The sequence below is a fragment of the Gossypium hirsutum genome, chromosome D09 (assembly GCF_007990345.1).
Source record: "Gossypium hirsutum isolate 1008001.06 chromosome D09, Gossypium_hirsutum_v2.1, whole genome shotgun sequence".
Taxonomy (NCBI): Eukaryota; Viridiplantae; Streptophyta; class Magnoliopsida; order Malvales; family Malvaceae; genus Gossypium; species Gossypium hirsutum.
In genome coordinates, this window is record NC_053445.1 from 38,273,775 (window position 1) to 38,291,730 (window position 17,956).

General features: G+C 33.2%; 2 protein-coding genes across 7 annotated transcripts; one reads left to right on the plus strand and one right to left on the minus strand.

Moving 5' to 3' along the window:
* Window positions 1–8,997: 8,997 nt before the first annotated feature.
* LOC107891572 (uncharacterized) lies at window positions 8,998–10,504 on the plus strand. The gene is made up of 3 exons (XM_041100563.1): window positions 8,998–9,638; window positions 9,901–10,080; window positions 10,206–10,504. Exons 1-3 carry the CDS (start codon window positions 9,396–9,398, stop codon window positions 10,362–10,364), a joined length of 582 nt encoding a protein of 193 aa, XP_040956497.1. The 5' UTR covers window positions 8,998–9,395; the 3' UTR covers window positions 10,365–10,504.
* Window positions 10,505–10,699: 195 nt separating this feature from the next.
* On the minus strand, window positions 10,700–16,813 carry LOC107891571 (transcription factor E2FB). 6 transcript variants are annotated; one of them, XM_041100557.1, is made up of 15 exons: window positions 16,082–16,811; window positions 14,332–14,515; window positions 14,088–14,144; window positions 13,844–13,929; window positions 13,683–13,771; window positions 13,538–13,592; window positions 13,389–13,400; window positions 12,847–12,899; window positions 12,711–12,761; window positions 12,585–12,633; window positions 12,402–12,467; window positions 12,241–12,320; window positions 11,869–12,094; window positions 11,395–11,461; window positions 10,700–11,309 (listed from the first exon to the last, which is right to left on the minus strand). In XM_041100557.1, exons 1-15 carry the CDS (start codon window positions 16,187–16,189, stop codon window positions 11,179–11,181), a joined length of 1,314 nt encoding a protein of 437 aa, XP_040956491.1. In that variant the 5' UTR covers window positions 16,190–16,811; the 3' UTR covers window positions 10,700–11,178. The 6 variants fall into 6 exon arrangements, with proteins under 6 accessions (XP_040956491.1, XP_040956492.1, XP_040956495.1 ...); XM_041100558.1 differs by having other exon boundaries at window positions 12,241–12,317; window positions 16,082–16,810; XM_041100561.1 differs by lacking the exon at window positions 14,088–14,144 and having other exon boundaries at window positions 16,082–16,813.
* Between the last annotated feature and the right edge of the window lie 1,143 nt (window positions 16,814–17,956).

Genomic DNA, 17,956 nt, shown 5'->3' on the forward strand with positions numbered 1-17,956 from the left:
CATAATAATTCTTTTAAATTAATTCATGGATTAAGTTGAAAATTAATACATTATTCTGCTTCCCACTAAGATACATCTTAACTAAAATGAATTTTAATTTAAAAACTAATTAAAATATTTAAATATCAATTTAAAGCTAATCAAATTTGGCTTTTGTTAGTAAGGTTCTCATACATACGTACGCTTCATTTAACTTAAATCTTATATACTGTGAATTGTATCTAAATTTTTTTAGGTGTAACCGTAGATGAATATAATTGTATTTATATCATTAAAAATAATTAAAAATTTTTGAATTATAATATAATAACGCTCGGTGCAGTGCAATTATGAATGAAGATTGTCACCGAGATTTCACATTACACATTGAATTCACACCTAATCCATATGTCACATATGAAACCGTCGTTCAGTGAAAATCGAAGCCAGATTTCCAGAACCACGCGTCACCTATAAACCCGTCATTTAATGAGAATCGAAGCCAAAGCTACGTCACTTATGTAACCGTCATCCAATGAGAGTCGAAGCTGGAACTAGGTACATTGAAACTAGTCTCCTTTTTCCCTTCGATATTGAACAAAAAAATAATTTTGAAATTTGAATTACAATATAATAATGCATGGTGCAGTGTAATTAATGAATGGAGATTCTCAATGAAAATTTTGATTACACGTTTCATTCACACACAAATAATACATCACTTCTGAAACTGTCACTCAGTGAGAGTTGAAACCAGAGTCAGGTACATTGAAACGAGTCTCCTATTTCACTCCGATATTGAACAAAAAAATAATTTGGAAATTTGAATTACAATATAATAATGCTTGGTGTGGTGTAATTAATGAATGGAGATTCTCAGTGAAAATTTTGATTACAGGTTTCATTCACATACAAATGACACATCACTTATGAAACTGTCACTTAGTGAGAGTCGAAACCATAGCCAGGTACATCGAAACTAGTCTCCTATTTCCCTCCGATATTGAACAAAATAAATAATTTTGAAATTTGAATTACAATATAATAATGCTTAGTGTGGTATAATTAATGAATGGAGATTCTCAGTGAAAATTTTGATTACACATTTTATTCACACTTATGAAACTGTTACTCAATGAGAGTTAAACTAGAGTCAGATACATTGAAACTAATCTCCTATTTCCCTTCCATATTGAACAAAACCCAAGTTATTGCCCTCAAAACCACCAAATTTCTCCACTTTGCAAACCACCAAATATTGTTGCTCTTAGTATTACAATGTCTACACCAATCTTACCCTTTGCCTTTTCCCGGTATATTTTGTTCACTTTTTTTAGCAACACCTCTTCTCTCCATCAAAGGATCCTTTATATTTGATGACTCTACTAAGAATTGAACTCAAAATTTTTTATTTTTGGAATGACAATATAAACTATAAATAAAAAGTGAATGAATTTAATTAAAATGAAATTCATAATTTAAAAATCAACTCAAAACTAATGAAATCTGGCCTTTGTTAATAAAGTTGTAACATTGAGACATTAAGCACTCAAGTTCGAGTTTTATCTTATGTAAATAACATGTGTATGAAATTGTTTGTGCTTTGTTAATTATATTTTTTGTATTAAAAAGGTAGCTTTATTTATATTATTTTTTGTCATAAATTTATGGAAAGTGATATTTATATAAATTTTAAGGAAAAATAATTGATATACTATCAATATAATTTTAAAATTTTAGAAGTAATGTTGGATTGATGACAAAGACATATAAGATATATTAAAAAATTAATATTTCATATATATATATATGAAATATGTGACAAATCTACTTATGGTAGGGTGGAAGAAAAATAAATAGATGATAAATTTGGAGGGTTATATGTCAACTTCATAAATCATAGTAAAGGGGTAGCTGACCAAGGAATAGTCTTGTAGGCCGGCTTAAGCAATAATTGACTTTGACTTCTAAGTTCTAATTCTGAATAATAAATAAATCCAACCACCAAAGACTAGTTCAATGTGTGTTGTGTTTTTGTGGAGATTTTAACCTAATCAAGTTCTTGAATTATTGATCTAGCCAGGAACTGCCATCACATTTATAATGTGTAGGTCCAACATTCTTTGTTTTAATAAGAGGGTTTCAAAGTATAATATTGAAATTAACAAAAGCTTGAGTATAAATAGTAAATTATGTAACTTGAAGAAGTGCTTTTCCCTGAAACGTTAATCAGATTGGCTCATAAAGTTCCCATGAGACATGACAAAAACAAAAATGGTGTACCCTTATATCAAAAGCACTAAAGCACATTTCAATACTCCTACCAACCAACAAACCAACAAAAGTGAGCAAATAGTGATGGAATTTATGAAGCTAAATGCTGTTAATTCCCCAACTTCTTTTTCTTTTTTCTTTTCCTTTCATTCAACTTAAAGCCTACCTTTAAATTCTCTTTTAAAAAATCACAATTCAAAAATCTCTTGTAAATTGCTTGTTGCTCCTATAGAATGAGATAAAAATCAAAATTTCCTTTTGTTATACCAATTACCAACCTAAGACTCAAGTGTTTAAATTTCATTCACTTTTGGCCGAATGAGTGCTACACTTCACACTTCTAGTAAGCATCACACCCCTTAGAAGCACCTAAGCCAAAACAAACAAGGCAATAGACGCTAGTCCTTGCCCAGCTCGCATACATTTGAATTGAGTTTGAAACCTTAAAAGCATTGTTATTGAGAAAACTTTATTTGAATACCACTAGAATTCAAATAAGATTAACTTCAAATTGTAAAACAATTGAGAATGCTGATTATTTTACATAAAAAAAAACAAACAAAAAAGAAAGTAAGATAATAAACATAAGAGTCCTTGAACATGACATGGTCAAGCAAAGATGCCTAACTCAATGAGGAAAAGACCACTCATTCTTATGCAAAGGGATGACACAAGTAGCCCAAGGAAGGAAGCCCAAATTTAGGTATAAAGAGAAAGGTATAGTCGCATTCTAAGATTCATTCTATCACTCTATTTCTTTATTGTTCTCTTAAGCTCTTCTAATCTTACTAACTTAATCATTAGAAAGCTTTTTAAGAATACAACCTTCACATCTTCATGAAATTCATTCAGAGAGTACTTGAGATTTGATAGATTTCAGCTAAGCAATAGAAATATTAAATTCACCCGACAAAAGAAGTCATTTTACAGTTCTTCCGGATAAAGCAGGTCTAGAGAGCAAGAGCTTGATAGGATTAAACCTGGTTACCACAATGAGTTTATAAGATAAGAAGAAAACCAAAAAAAGAGAATACTTATCCATTCATCAATAGTAGTCGTTCTTGTACCAAAAGTAAGGTGAAATAGACGTTCAATACAACATCATTACTCATTAGCTTGTCATCATAAAAACCCCAGAATTCGTAAACCTTAAGTCCCTCCCATCAACCTCCAAACTCGGTTATGCTCAAAGGAGACCGTAAACACTTCTTACCATCAATTACTGTGAATTATTAATATAACTTTTGCAAAAGAACTTACACACAGCTTCATTCGCGGCAACTTTGAACCAAAATATGATTACAATATTGTTATGATAATTGTTATTACCGGCCCAAAACCAGAATGGGTTTGGGTCTGATGCTATTGAGCTCGCATGATAATAGTAGACTGAGCTCGCATAATAATAGGTATTCGCAGGAGGGGTATTTATATTTTCCTGTGAAGTCACACATGAGATCACGCATGAAACTATATAAATACATTTTAAGTCTAGAATATGAAACATGTTAATACGTATGGAACTTACCTAATATGTCATATTAGTGAACAATACGGAAAACATACTCAACAAGAATAAACAATAATAATAATAACACGTTCTAATATTAAAAAATTAATACAAAATATGGTGTTAATACATAACATATCAAAATTTGTATGAATTAATAGTATCTTAAACTCAACAACATTAACATGCAAAACTTAACGAATATAATAAGAATATACCAATGGTAATGTAGAGCACCTGACTTCGTCAAAATGCCTAGTCGCTCCTTCCCACGTGCGAATTGAATGTATTCACATGTGTTGTCATCTCACACACGCGTGTCGAAAGCTGCGTCAAGCTAGGATCCAGGTTTCTCTCCTCCATGAACAAAGCATGGTTCCTGATCCTGCAGCGCTGTAACAATCTCGTCGGGAAGAACCCGCTTCCTGATCTCCATGAAAGCCTTGATAATAACATCGTGGTGGCATGGTGAATTCAGCTCCAAAAAGCATTGAAGAAGTTCCTCCAGATCATGTTTCGAGTAGATTCGTTTTTCCACGATCATTTGGAGCATGGAATGCCCGAAATCTTTGTACGGGTCGTCGGAATCCTTCACAACGGCGATGCTATCGATGATTTTAGGGCAAGGGCGACTGAGTTTAGCTGTGGGAAGATCAGGTTCAGATTCAGAGTAGAGATCAGTAGTAGTGGGTGATGATGATACCGTATCGTTATTGTTGAAAGAGAAAGAAGTGGATGTGAGATCATCGTTTTCGATGGTTGGAAGGGCATTGGTGATTGGATTTCGGGGTGCAGAAGAAGATTTGGGTTTGGGTTTGGGTTCATAAGCATCGGAGAGCTTAGGCCTGCTACACCCGCATCCTGCATTCACTGTTAACAAGGATTTAAACAGGTTTTTCTTGTTGGAAGACATTAAAAGGGTGAAGAACACAGAGAGAAAAGAGTAATTAATTTGTGTGTGTTTCTCAAGTGAAAAAGAAATGGACTTTAAAAAAAAAAATTGCAGGGCTCAGTAACAGTTGGATGGATCTGTTCTAGGTAGAAATTAGAAAAGAGAGGGTAGAAGTAGAAGGTGATAGTTGCTATTAGGAGTCATTTTCCGGTAGTCGTGGCTAGGAAGATAGATTTTCAGGAAGGAACCTAAAACTTCACTCTTAAACTAAATCCATTTTACTCTAAAAATTACTTGCGCCGGCTATCAAATTTGCTGCTCTTACAATCTTATTGGTAACCTCTTTTTGGGCAAATAGGGACTAAATAGGATTAAAGTGGACAAAAAAGAAAATGAACATAGTTTGAAAGATTAAATTGTGACATTAGCCAATTTTAGCCTCTTTTCAAAATTTTTAATCCCATCCAAATCCAAATGTGAATCCTCTCAGATTCCTTTTTTTTAACATGTATAAAGTCAAAAGAGGAAGAGAATGAAATAAAATATTTTAAATGCCCAACATAACAATAAATAAAAGGGAGTATAATATCGAGTGTGATTAGGTCTGCATCGATAAAAAAAAAATTGAATGTTGAGGATCTGTGTGATGTAGTTGTTAGAAGTGAAATGATCAACGAAGATGAAAGAGAGCTTAATACACTAGTACTACACCATGATGATTCATGGGCTTCTTTAGTTCAACTTTTACAAGAGCTTAATACACCATAACCCAACCTTTTGAAAATTAAAATGGATTGACTTAAAGAATTTAAGAGGTAAGAAGAGAAGTACAACCACCGATTAATAGAAGTGTAAAATACACAAATGAGCCTCTTACTAATTCTAAAATCCAAATTATAGGAGAATTCTATGCAAAAATAAAGAGTAAATTGTAATGATTAATTAATCATAAAGGAACTGAGTCATAGTTTAGAGTTTAGGTTTATTAAGAATGTAAACAATGAAATTAAGTTGAATATTTCATGACAACAATTCTTTTTTGCCCCTTAATCTTCCTAGGGAATGAAAAGGAAAATAAATAAATAAAAACCCTTTTGTGAGAGTTGGTAAAAGCTAAGGGATTAATCATTAGCTAAAGTAAAAATGTGTTATTGGAATTGAAGTGTTTGGGATGTCATTTTTTCATTCCCTATTCCGATAACACTTGGGATAACAATTGGGACGGCAAGCTGGGATAACACTTAGGACAGTTTGTTAACATTTTTTTACTTGGACAATATTAGTTGACTTCATATCAGCAAATGATATCTAGTTTTTGCTTGGATTAATTTTAATATTGCTGGAAGCTTGTGTTTCAAATGGAAGAAGGAAGAAGAGAGTTCGTTTGACAGCAAACTTTATCCTCTCTCTTTTTTTTTTGATGGAAGACTTGCTTATAGAGTAATTTATTTGATAATTTATGGAGATAATTCAAGAGAAAAATTCAATTTTTATATGAAATGTTGATGAAGAGCTCTTGTATCAGCCTATAAATAGGCGACTTGCTCTTGTGTGCCTTTGTAGTGTTTTTCAACTAAGTATTGTGCTTTTTTTTTTTGCTTTGTATTTTTGCACTCGTGTTAGACATTTTATTAGAGTTATTGCGATTTATAAGTGAAATTGTTTGGGGTGAATGAGTGTAATATTGTGGGTAGTTTGTCGGGGCTGCAATTATCTAATGTGTAAAGGTAAATCGAGCTGTAATCAATAGGTTCCAGCTCCATTGTTAAATAAAATCATTCATTGATTGAGGCTCAATAGAGTAGGATTGGTGAATCTGACTCTTCTCTTTGTAAAACTACCTTGTTCCAATGTATATTAAAACATCAGTTGGAACATCGAACTGGAAAATCCTACAAATCTAGGGCCCTTTGAAAATGTATATAATTAAATTATTATTAAACATGATTGGTTGTTATTAAAATGATGTGCACGCAAGACAACGTCAAAATACTGATTGCAGTATGAGATTGGTAACAAAAATAATATGGAATGAAATATTAGAGTTTAAAAGTTTTGTTAAAGGACAATAATGATAGCCCATGTGTATACATTGTCTGAGATATGTGATGAGATAACAAAGACTTCATTTGTTATTTGAATGAAGACGGAAGGAAAAGCTTTTAGTGAAAGTTTTGTAATTAAGCCTGAATGAGAATTCATGAATTTAATGACGAGGAGATTATTGTTTCTTGATGCAGTAATCTTTAGATTTGACCATGAAAGTTGCAAGATGTATTTAAAGGAAGGAATATGTTAGGGTATGAAGTTGGAACTGGATAAAATATGTCCATAGCCTGATGGTACAACTTTTCCTATGTTTTATTTCATATAGTATTGAGAAGTAAAAAGAAAAAGAAAGGTCTAAAACAATTGAAAACAGCTAAGAAAAGAAGCGACTCCTCAAACATGGGTAGCCAAAAGTTCAGGCAACAAAACTCATCCTCATCAAGTTCTCAAAGCTCCTCGAGGACTTGTAAGCAACAACGTTAGCCAACCTATGAGCATTAATGTTGATGGTTGTTGGGATATTATCTCCTATTCACTCTAAGATCAGCAGTCTCTGGAAGTTTCATTGGGTTATTTAACTAGCTTACCACCACTTCACACATGTATCTAAGATGTTTTTAATTCATGGGTGTTTTGGATTGTAAACTATTTGTAAAGTTTTATTCCTAAAAATAGTTCCTGTATTTTAGAATGAGAATTACACTTGATGATTTTTGCATTAAAATTGTCTATTTGTATGTAATTTACTATAAAATTATTATAAATAAGTACTTTTCACACATTATTACTTATAATTAATTATTTTTATTGATTCATAAATTATGAATGAATTTTATATATCTTAAAAATTAATTAAATTTTATATTTACATGTTTTATTATACGTCTGGGTTTTCATTTGAATTTTTTATCAATTAATTGTTTAGATATATAACATCTTTTAATGCTTGAATTGATTTTTTTAAAAAATAAAGTTGGAATTATTTTAATATAAGATATTTTTAAAATTTATAATGTTTTTTTTTATAAACAAGAACAACACTAGGTGATTACAATAAAAAAACATAAAATCAAAAGCCCAATATATCTTTTTGAATTAAACCTCGCACAGCACTGAGGAGGTATGGAGAACACCTTGATACTTGTAAATCCTATAGCAACATGTTTGGCCATAAAATCTGCAACTTCATTGTGAGCTCCGAAAGTGAGATAAATACGAACCTTCCAATTCCTATGTAACAGCTTATGAATAGCCCGTAATTCTACAATATGACTATCAATAGATTCACCGGCTAACATTAATTCCACTAATAAAGCGTTATTAGACTCAAGCTTAACCGGTCGATAACTCTTGTCGACTACTCCTTCTAACATCGATCTCGCTTCAATCCTAAACACTTCATCTTTCCCTAATGCCATCGAGTAACCATATAACCAATTACCATCAGCATCTCTAATGACTCCCCGATTGCAACCAAGTAAGCGCTAGACGAAACTGTACCATTCGTATTAAGCTTAACCCAATCACTCTCCGAAGCTAACCATTTTGAAACAAAAGCTATAGAATTCGAATGGAACATAACCATCAAGGGCGGCGAATAACATTGATAAATTTTGATAGCATTAATTATGCTTTTTAATATTTCGATTATTTAAATATATACTATAATATCCTCCCCAAATACAATATTGTGCCAGTACTAAACTTGTTAATGGGTCGAGCCATTCAATTCAACCCGAAGGCTTGCTCGAAAAGTAGAAGGATTTAGATAAAAATATAAACCCAAAAATGGGCTTAGATAAAAAAAAAATCTGCTTTCTAAACGGATTAGGCTTCAAGTAAGCTTTTTTTTTGCCCAAGTCCAACCCGACCTAACCCGAATTTGCAAAAAAAAAAAACTGATGCTGTTTTTTAACTGTTTTTTTCATTTTTATATCATTTCACTATTATATTACTATTATTTTGTTGTTATTTTTTTAAATATTGTATAACTCTTGTTTAATTATTACTTTTACTACTATTGTAAAGGTATTTATTTGTTAAGTTGTATTTATTTTACAGTTATTTAAATACATATTTTTTAATTTTTTTCCATTTTTTAGAGAAACATTTATTTTAATATTTTTAGTGAAATTGATGTATTATATTTTTTAAATATATTTTTATATAAAAATATATAAAACAATTTTAATATGAGCAAGCCGAGATCAAATTTTAACATTTTTATTCAGGTCAGACTTAAATAAATTTAAACGGGCCTAAAACATTTTTAGTTAGCTCAGCCCGGGCCATGAAAAACTCTATTCAATACCAGAATCATATAAAAAAATAGAAGACAAATATTTTGAGAAAACATATAATGTAGAAATAGCACGGGTCGATGAGCATGGCTTAGCCTTTAGGAATTTGTTTGTGTCCCGAAACAATGAATGGAAGTTAAGACACGTACGTTCAAGTTTGGCCTCAATTTCAGAAGCTGCCCGCTTCGGCTTTCCCAGATTTGTCCGTAACCTAAAATAAATCAAAACTACAGGGCCAATATCGTCACTCAAGCAACCATTACAGCTGAACCACCTTTTAATCTGGACTTGGCCTGTTCGTTTGTCTATCCATCTCTGTTTTTCTTTTACCAGATATTCCCCCGCCCCCCCTTTTGTTTGGATAGAAAACTCTATGGTTAGCTAAACAACAATGGCCACGACAGCAGTTCTAACACTTACTCCTCTCTCCTCCACTTCTTTCTTGACTGCCCATACTTACTCCAAGCTTTCCTCTGCATTAACTTCAACTTCCATCAAACCCAAGTTTAGAAGCTATCAAATCAAAGCTATTAAAGAAAAAGCTGAAGAAATTCAAACCCCCCCTTCATCATCATCGTCATCATCTGTGGATGAGGTTACAAAGAAGTATGGCCTTGAAGTTGGGCTATGGAAGGTACTTGCTCAATTCTACTCTTTTTCTCAATATTTTCTTATGTTTAATTTTCTTGACTCAATTGCTAAGAAACCCCCTATCACACAAATTCAGCTTGGTAGTAGGGAGAGTACAAAAAGAAGTCTGCACCAGATTTTTTTTTTGAACCCCAAACATACTATATGTTATCTTAATGGTTACCTACCATACAGTGTTTGTTAGTTTTGGGGCATGGGAAGCTAACTTCTTACTACGATTTCATGTATTTTGTGAATATATGAAGATATTCAGCTCAAAGGAAGAAGGGGGACAAAAGAAATCGAAAGGGGATCAAGCAAAAGAGCTTCTAGCAAAATATGGAGGGGCATACTTGGCAACCTCTATTACTCTCTCCTTGATATCCTTCTCCCTTTGTTATGCACTAATCAGTGCAGGCGTTGATGTTCAAGCACTGCTGCAAAAGGTAAATTAAAAGAGAAGGGGAGGAGATATATATATGTATGGGTTGTAAAATTCCCTTAATTCTTCATTTCATGACTTCTGATGATGAAAGGTTTTAGAGGACTAACCATTAGATGGAATTTCCAGGTGGGAATCTCAACTGATGCTACTGGAGAGAAAGTCGGGACCTTTGCTTTGGCATATGCTGCACACAAAGCTGCATCTCCTATAAGGTTTCCTCCAACTGTGGCTCTCACTCCCATTGTTGCGGGTTGGATAGGAAAGAAGGTTGAAAAAGATAAGTGAAATGTTTGGGTACTTCCAAATTCAATGCTCCTGTCTCATCATATTTAGTGTACAAGTAATACATGGTTTTCTTTGGTTGTTTCCCATGGAGGCTTGAAGAGTTTTTCTTGAAGCTCCAAAAATGATTTTGGTTGATTTCAGTGTGCTTGCAATCGGGTTAATTGCAAAGACTAGCATTCATTTGTTGAAAATAGACATAAGATTGTAATAATAAAAAGTTTAAACCTAAATATAACTTCAGCTTACAGGAACATATCACATCAAAATAGCCATCTACAAGTTCTGCAAATAAGTAACAGATCAAGGAACTGAATTTTAACTCATCAGGCATCAGATTTCAATCTGTCAAAGACGATATGAATCTATTCATTGCAGCCAGCATCATGCTTGCATAATTCTGGTATGTTGAGGGGGGAAACTTCTCAAAGAACAGGCTTGGCATGCACTGAAGCATTTCTTACGAGTTATAACATCTTTATTTCATCATAAAATTTCTCAATACAGTAAAAACAAGGTACATCAGATCATTTGTTTGTCATCTCATGATGCAATAAAAGCAAAAGATGGGATAATATACATGGACTTAACAAAATAAAATATGGCCTTATTCATACGAGAGAACCTGGGTTGTTAGTATCACTTACCTGTACAGAGATCGGAACATCCACTTCCAGTTTTTTAGTTCGTCTAACTTTGAAGAACATTGAGTAGCCAACTTTTGCGAACCTTCACATTAATGTCCAAAGTGCCAGGAATGCTCTCAACAAACAAAAAAGGTTCCGAAACTTCATTTTCACATATGCAAACATGCCTTTCACTTCCCGGTTGAGTTAGCAGAAGGTGCTTCTGTTGCATTTGAAGTGGGTGTTTGGGGACATGTTGAGCTAACTGTGGCAATGCCATAGCCCTCATTTAGTGTACCAAGCTCGCTCCACTCAATCAGAGCTGTAGTCAATTGTCATGGAATGCAAAACAGTAAGAAAGAGGAAAATAATTGGCATTAATCTGAGTACTTCTCAGTAGAGGATACATTCAGTCCGCCACATGTCAGTGATGCTAACGCTTGGATCTGATAATAGCCAATAATCTGCATCACACTGCAAAAGAATACCAGGTAATGAGTACTCATTATCAATTTATCAAAATAGCATATGAATTAAAAACTTCAGTTGACTATATTGAAATGGTAAATCGATCTTGTTTTGACCAAAAGAAAAAAGGAAAATGTTAAAAAGGAACCAAACCCCCTTTAGTTGACAATCAACACATTCATTAGGTTAAGATCTACAGATGATATATTTGTTTCCTGAAAGCTTTTTGTTTCTCAAAAAGCAGAGCAATATCCATTCAGTAAAAGCCTAATATGTCATGAAGCTCCTTTAACAGAGAGTTTCTACTGGCATGGGGCTCAAATCCAAACACCTAAAATTTGTCTCCATCCCCTGAAGTGGCTTCTTTTTTGGTCCCTTCCCCCCCCCCCAAAAAAAAAAAAAATTTAACTTACGTCTACATCAGAGGGAACGATCTTCATGATCCCACTCACAAAATCCTGTGAGGCATTAAGATCTGAGCACATTCTATTATCATCTTGCCCCTGCATTTCAATCTCCTTCCCTCTGCTTTCCTCTGGTACCATTGTTGTTGCTGGGTTCTCATTCAAGCCTGAAGTTGATGAAAAGTTTGGAGGTGGATCCGCTCCTTGTATCTCTTCAAATTTCTCCTCAAATTGACTATAATATCAGAGAGACAGGAATCATAAAGAAAGCTGACCACTTCAATGCTTAGATGGACATTTTTCTTTAGCACAAAGGTTTCGCGGAAAGATTGAAACTGCATTTTAGGATGCCATCTTTTAACCAACAAGAAGTAGTGATACCTGACAAGGTAAACATCTATAGGACCCATTGAGCTTCTGAGGACAATCCTGTACCTCCTTTGGGAATAGTCAACAGCCTGCTATAAAGGGAAAATGTTGCAGTCAAGAAAGAACATAAAATCATAAACCATGTGTTAAATTCTTCAAGCTTTTGAGACTACCTCGTCAGGATCTGGGACTTCCAGAGTGGTTCCATGTGGAGCTTTAATGGCTATTAGTGTTTCATTCTAAAGAAGGCAAATTAACAGAAAGTAGAAAGCATCCTTAGCATTAGGAACGCCTAGATGACCTTACAATTACCATACCAAAAACATTAATATATAAAATTTGACCAATGAACAAACCTGGAAGCAGGGTAAGCTCTTGATATCTTCCTCGGTGACAAAGAGCCACCTGAGATGGGAAAAGATGAAATGATTTATGTTGATCTGCTGAGATATTAACATCTTGAGTGGGTAAGTGAAGGTTACTTTTGATTATTTTCGTCTTCACTGAGGTTCCTCAATCTTTCTTGCATTTCTCTGTATGATAATAGAAATGTCTACAACAATCCAGAGGATGAAATGAATTGAACTGAGATACAGGAGGAGACCATAGCAACTTAACCTGATTTGTTCATCTAAACAGCGTTCCTCGATAGAAAGGTTCTCAACCTCTGCCTACAAGGAATGTTACCATTGTGAAGTTCTCATTACAAACTGGGCCGATGGTAAGCACAAAGAAAAAGGCATTTGATCCATCATTTCCATGTATTGTACTTGTTAATGATAAATTTTACTCAATACAACTCTACAAAGTATTATCATTTGTGCTAGAGCATTCAATTAACAGGCCTGAACTTCCAAGCTAAAAATTAGAGGGCAAGGAAGACAAAGAGAAAGGTGGAAAATATATCATGGCTTTTGACAAAGTACGGGACTGAAAGGCTGTAAAGAACATTTCCAGTAGCCTATATGAGTTGATCAAGGAGGCACTGAAGGATCCAAGTTATACGGCAGATCTGGTTTTACTAAAAAAGATTAATCTTTTTCAAATTTCAACCAAAATACACTTTGATCATTTAAGATGGATATACAAGGGATGTAGGATTTAACAGTCAAAGACAGCAAATGAAGCAAACCAGAGAGCAGCACAAAATGAACCATTACATGTGCATGTACCTGAAAGAAGAAAAAGTAAAATTGGATTAATTTTCTATTAAGTACAAACACGAAATAAAAAACCATAACAGCTGAAGCTTAATCCATAAATGAATCTGCATTTAGTTAACAATTTGTCGACAAATATAATTTCATACCTGCAAAGTAGTGACATTCTCATCAATCTTGCCTGGCCTTGAGACATCAAGCCCCCTGATATTAAATAAAAGATTGAAGTGTTTTCTTAAGCAGAAAACTAGTCAGTGCCAACAAAGTTTAGAGAACAAAAGATGTAGCTCATACTTCCACTGAATTCTGTTCTTGAGTTTCTTTTCTATGAGACCAATTCCTTCAAGAACATTGGTAATGTCATATATCCTCCTCTTTTGCACCTGTAGGAACAGAAAGCCATTAAGAATAGGATTGTATGACTGGATTGTTTGGCCAAGCAATGAAACAGTTACCTCCAAGGTATCGGCAGCTTTATTCAAATCAAGAATACCATCTTCAGCTTGTTTAATCAAATTGATGAACTTCCTTGTCAAAAGCCCTGGGTTAAATTCAGAGAACATTATATCAGTCCTACTATTCACTTGCTCAACTCCATAAGCAGTTAGTAACAATGCAAACAATAATTTAGCCAATTAACTTGTTTTGGAATCATTAAAAAAATCAAGCAAAATACATAAAAGGGACAAAAGTAAATACCTAAGGAGCTGTCATAACGGCAGGGACCTGTAGGAGTGACACTATTGCCAGGAGAACCTGGAAATTTTCAGAAGTTCCTTATTATCTATATCAACTTTTACTCCTATAGTCCGGTAGAACTTAGTCAAAAGTTAATGGTTTCGGAAGAAAACCTAGTGGATTTACAACGTTGTCACTAAGTAAGGTACATAGAAAAGTCAAAGACATCACCTTAGCCTTATAACTTGCACAAGATACTACTCACCAAGATTTGAAGCAGGAATTTGAGGACCAGATCTACTGTTCTTTGTTAGCCTTGATATTTTTTGAGCCTTTCCCCCTTTTCCTGATACAGGTGTCTGGAGAGGACTGCCAATAACTTCAGTGTACCCTGGAGGCCTTGCCCAGTCACCAGACTCAACTTCTCGATCTGCTACGTCACTCTTCCTCTTTAGCAAATATTACACAACATTTTCAAATTGCAATTAGAAAGACAGGCAATAAACTTTTGGGCACAAAGTAAATCAAGAAGAAAGAAAGTTCAGGCTCCATTCAGGAAAGAGCAATATATTGGAATATAAAAGTTGACTGGAGAAAAATAGAGGATATTTATATACAAGAAGTTGAACTATGCACCAAGAAAGAAATACTGCATAGTTGCATTGCTGACATTATCAATTTAGACTAGAACCTTAAAAGCATTAATACAAAGAAGAGAAGGGTGAAGAAGGGAAAGGAAGAGTGTGTGTCTTTCAACCAGGTGCAGTTGACAGCTTCTAGTACTCAATTGGTAAGTTGAAATCAACATGTTCCAAAAGATTCAGCCTTTTTACCGGAAACATCAATAATCTACATTTTGAAAATTATCATGATGACTATGCTGTTGTTCATAATAAAAATGTCATCAATAATTGAATTTATAGTGATCATTGAAAACCACAGTCACTAAGTACAAACAAAAGCCAGTGCCCCCTAATGAAAATTAATTGTGAGTCAATTAAAGCAATATAACCTTCTTTTCTTTTATTTTAGCGAACTATATTATCCAAACTTTGAAGAGACTTATACAGAACATATTGCTCAGAACACAGTAAACTTAGAAAAGAAAGTAAAGAACAATTGTCCGAAAAGGAGAAAAAGTCAAACTAGTTTGACAAGAAATTGTGACATGAAGGATTTAATTATGTATTTGGAATACTAATAGCTTAACATTGCAGCAATAATCCTTTATCAAACAAGTGAACTTCAAGAACATTTACTACTCACAACATCATTGTCCCAATCAGCATTATAGTTCAAAAACAGATAGACAAATATATGAAATCATCACAGGTTAAAGTGCGCTGTTACTTGCTCCTTGCCAACTTTGGCTCAAACTGAGTTAGCATGAAACTCCGTAACATACTGCACTATTAAAAGCAGTCAAGACAGACAAGTTTTATGCTTAATTCTACTGTGGCAAACATCATTATGAAAGCCAGTAGCCTGAAGACAGTTGGATAGATCCAATAAAAAAAACTCTGAAAAAGCCAGGGCATCTACTTGAACGTCCAGCAGTAACACAATAGGCTTTACATATAGAAGTTGATGTATTAGTCTGTTTTATCATTTTGTTTTATTTTCTTGTTTACTTTAACGCCTCTGGCCTTGTTCTTATTCTTAGATTCTTTACTAAATTTCCTGACTGTGTCTTTCTTTTTTTGATTAATAAAAACCTATTTATTCATATAAACCTAATACCAAATTAAAACAACAATTAACCCAACACTTTTGCCAAAAACCCGCCAAATTTCCCAATTAAAAGAACCAAAGAGAATCCCCATCAACTAAAAACCAAACTAACATTTCAAACACACAAGTTTTCTCCATGAATTATAACTCCATTCCAGCAACTACAAGTAGAAAGAAAATCACAAAATTCACAGCCTAAATCAGATCTCAACTAAATATCCAGGTCAACGACAAAAAAAAAAGAAGAAAATACAAAACTAGAAACAGTGGAGAAAAGAAGCTACAGGAGATTGGACGACAATGGCATCGCCTTTTTGATCGGCTAAGCGGCGAGACTCGGTGGAAGCAAAGTGGTGATAATCGCCTCCAGGAGACATAAACGGCGGCTTCATAGAGAAAGGCAGCTGCTGATTTTGCAGCTGCAGGGATTGGTTTAACGGCTCTTGAGAAAATTAAATTTGAAAAGAAAATTGGGCTTCTGGGGACCCTTTCCTTTGAAAGAAGAGTAACGGAACTGTGGGAAAAAGGGAACTCTTTTTGGGGGGGAATTGGTTAGACCTGTAATTAGCAAAATGGAAAGTGAAAAAAGCGGGAGAGGAAAATAATATTTTATATATTTTATATTTATTTCTTTTGCTAAAATGTTGAAATTTCTATTTCTCCACCCCATCCATTTTCCAGAGGATTAAAAATCAACGAATATAAGAAATTCTTTATTTTATTTCATTTTTACAAAGGGTTAATACATGTTTTGCCCCATGCTCTTCCCCATTTTTTCTTTTTTTCCCTTTAACTTGTCACCTCCATCCTCGATGGTGAGAAGGAGAAAATCGATCCCTTTGTTGTTTCGCCTACCATCAAAAGAGAAGGACCAAATCACAAAACAAAAAGGGAGAACATCAACCCTTACTCGTGTGGCCATTCTAGGTGGTGGTACAGATCTACTCTTTTATTTCACCATTTTTTGTTTTGTATAAGGTGAAATGAGTAGGTTAGTTGTTTGAGATTATGGAAAATTCCAGATTCAATGTTTGTATCTGTGCATTTCGCAGTGAATTGTTTTGTTTCTATACCCTTAAATGATATGTTATGTAAGTGCATTATGCAAATACACTGACACATGCATTGTTTTATGCAAACACTTGGCCACGCTTATATTATTATTATTATTATTATATAATTCCATGTTTCCAATATCTATATTTTTATATAGTTATTAATATAATTAAATAATAATTAATTAAAAATAAATACTAAAATTTAAACCCGAAATTTGAGTCATTAATATTTATTTATAATAATTATGATTAATATTTAAATAAGATTATAAATATTTATTTACAAATCTTCTGTACCTTTTATTTAATTTATTAATAATGTGTCATATTATTAATTACTGATATGCAGCAAACAAGGCTTTATTCACAAATTCATTTCAAAGTTTGCTTTGGAGTGCCTTTTTCATCAAAAATATTATTTATAAAATTTACGAGTTTTTACTGTCCACGTTGTAGGTTTCGAATGAAATGTATACATCATTATCTATGTTATATGTATTTAGATTTTGAGTAAATTTGATATTATATGTTTCACCATTTCATTGTTTACATATGATTTTTTATTTTTGTAAAGGGTAAATACATCGCTTTAAAAAAGTCATTCTTATTTTAATTATTTTATTTTATTTTTATTAATTTAGTTATTTTAATTAAGATAATTATTTAAATTGGTTACTATCATTAAAAATTTTGTTAATCCATTATCGGATTGTTGACGTGACATTTTTTTAATTTATTTGTAGCATAAAAATCACCAATTATTCACATTTACCGAAATTTACACATAAATTTTATAGAATAAAACATAACATATATAAACTTATTTAACTTGTTAACTTATCACTACATTTAAAACGTCTCCGATAACGAAGATTGTTCGGAAGAGAAGTGCAAAACTAACAATGAGAGCAACCACTAATCCCAGATAATCATACCTGAAATCATAATTATTTTTCAAGTACTACTTCATTGTTTCTAGTTCGTTTATATCTCTAATTTGTGAAACAAACAATCCATACAAGGTCCAACATACCACACAAATCCAATAGTACCATCTCCACCATACTGCTATACTGTGTAATTGGTGAACCATTGATAAGA

Coding starts and splice junctions, on each gene's coding strand:
- LOC107891571 (XM_041100557.1), bottom strand. CDS start 16,189: ATGAAGCCGCCGTTTATGTCTCCTGGAGGCGATTATCACCACTTTGCT. Junction 14,516..16,081: donor CCATTGTCGTCCAATCTCCT/GTAGCTTCTTTT, acceptor TATTTGCTAAAG/AGGAAGAGTGACGTAGCAGA. Junction 11,310..11,394: donor TGACATGTGGCGGACTGAAT/GTATCCTCTACT, acceptor AATTGACTACAG/CTCTGATTGAGTGGAGCGAG.
- LOC107891572 (XM_041100563.1), top strand. CDS start 9,396: ATGGCCACGACAGCAGTTCTAACACTTACTCCTCTCTCCTCCACTTCT. Junction 9,639..9,900: donor TTGAAGTTGGGCTATGGAAG/GTACTTGCTCAA, acceptor GAATATATGAAG/ATATTCAGCTCAAAGGAAGA. Junction 10,081..10,205: donor TTCAAGCACTGCTGCAAAAG/GTAAATTAAAAG, acceptor TGGAATTTCCAG/GTGGGAATCTCAACTGATGC.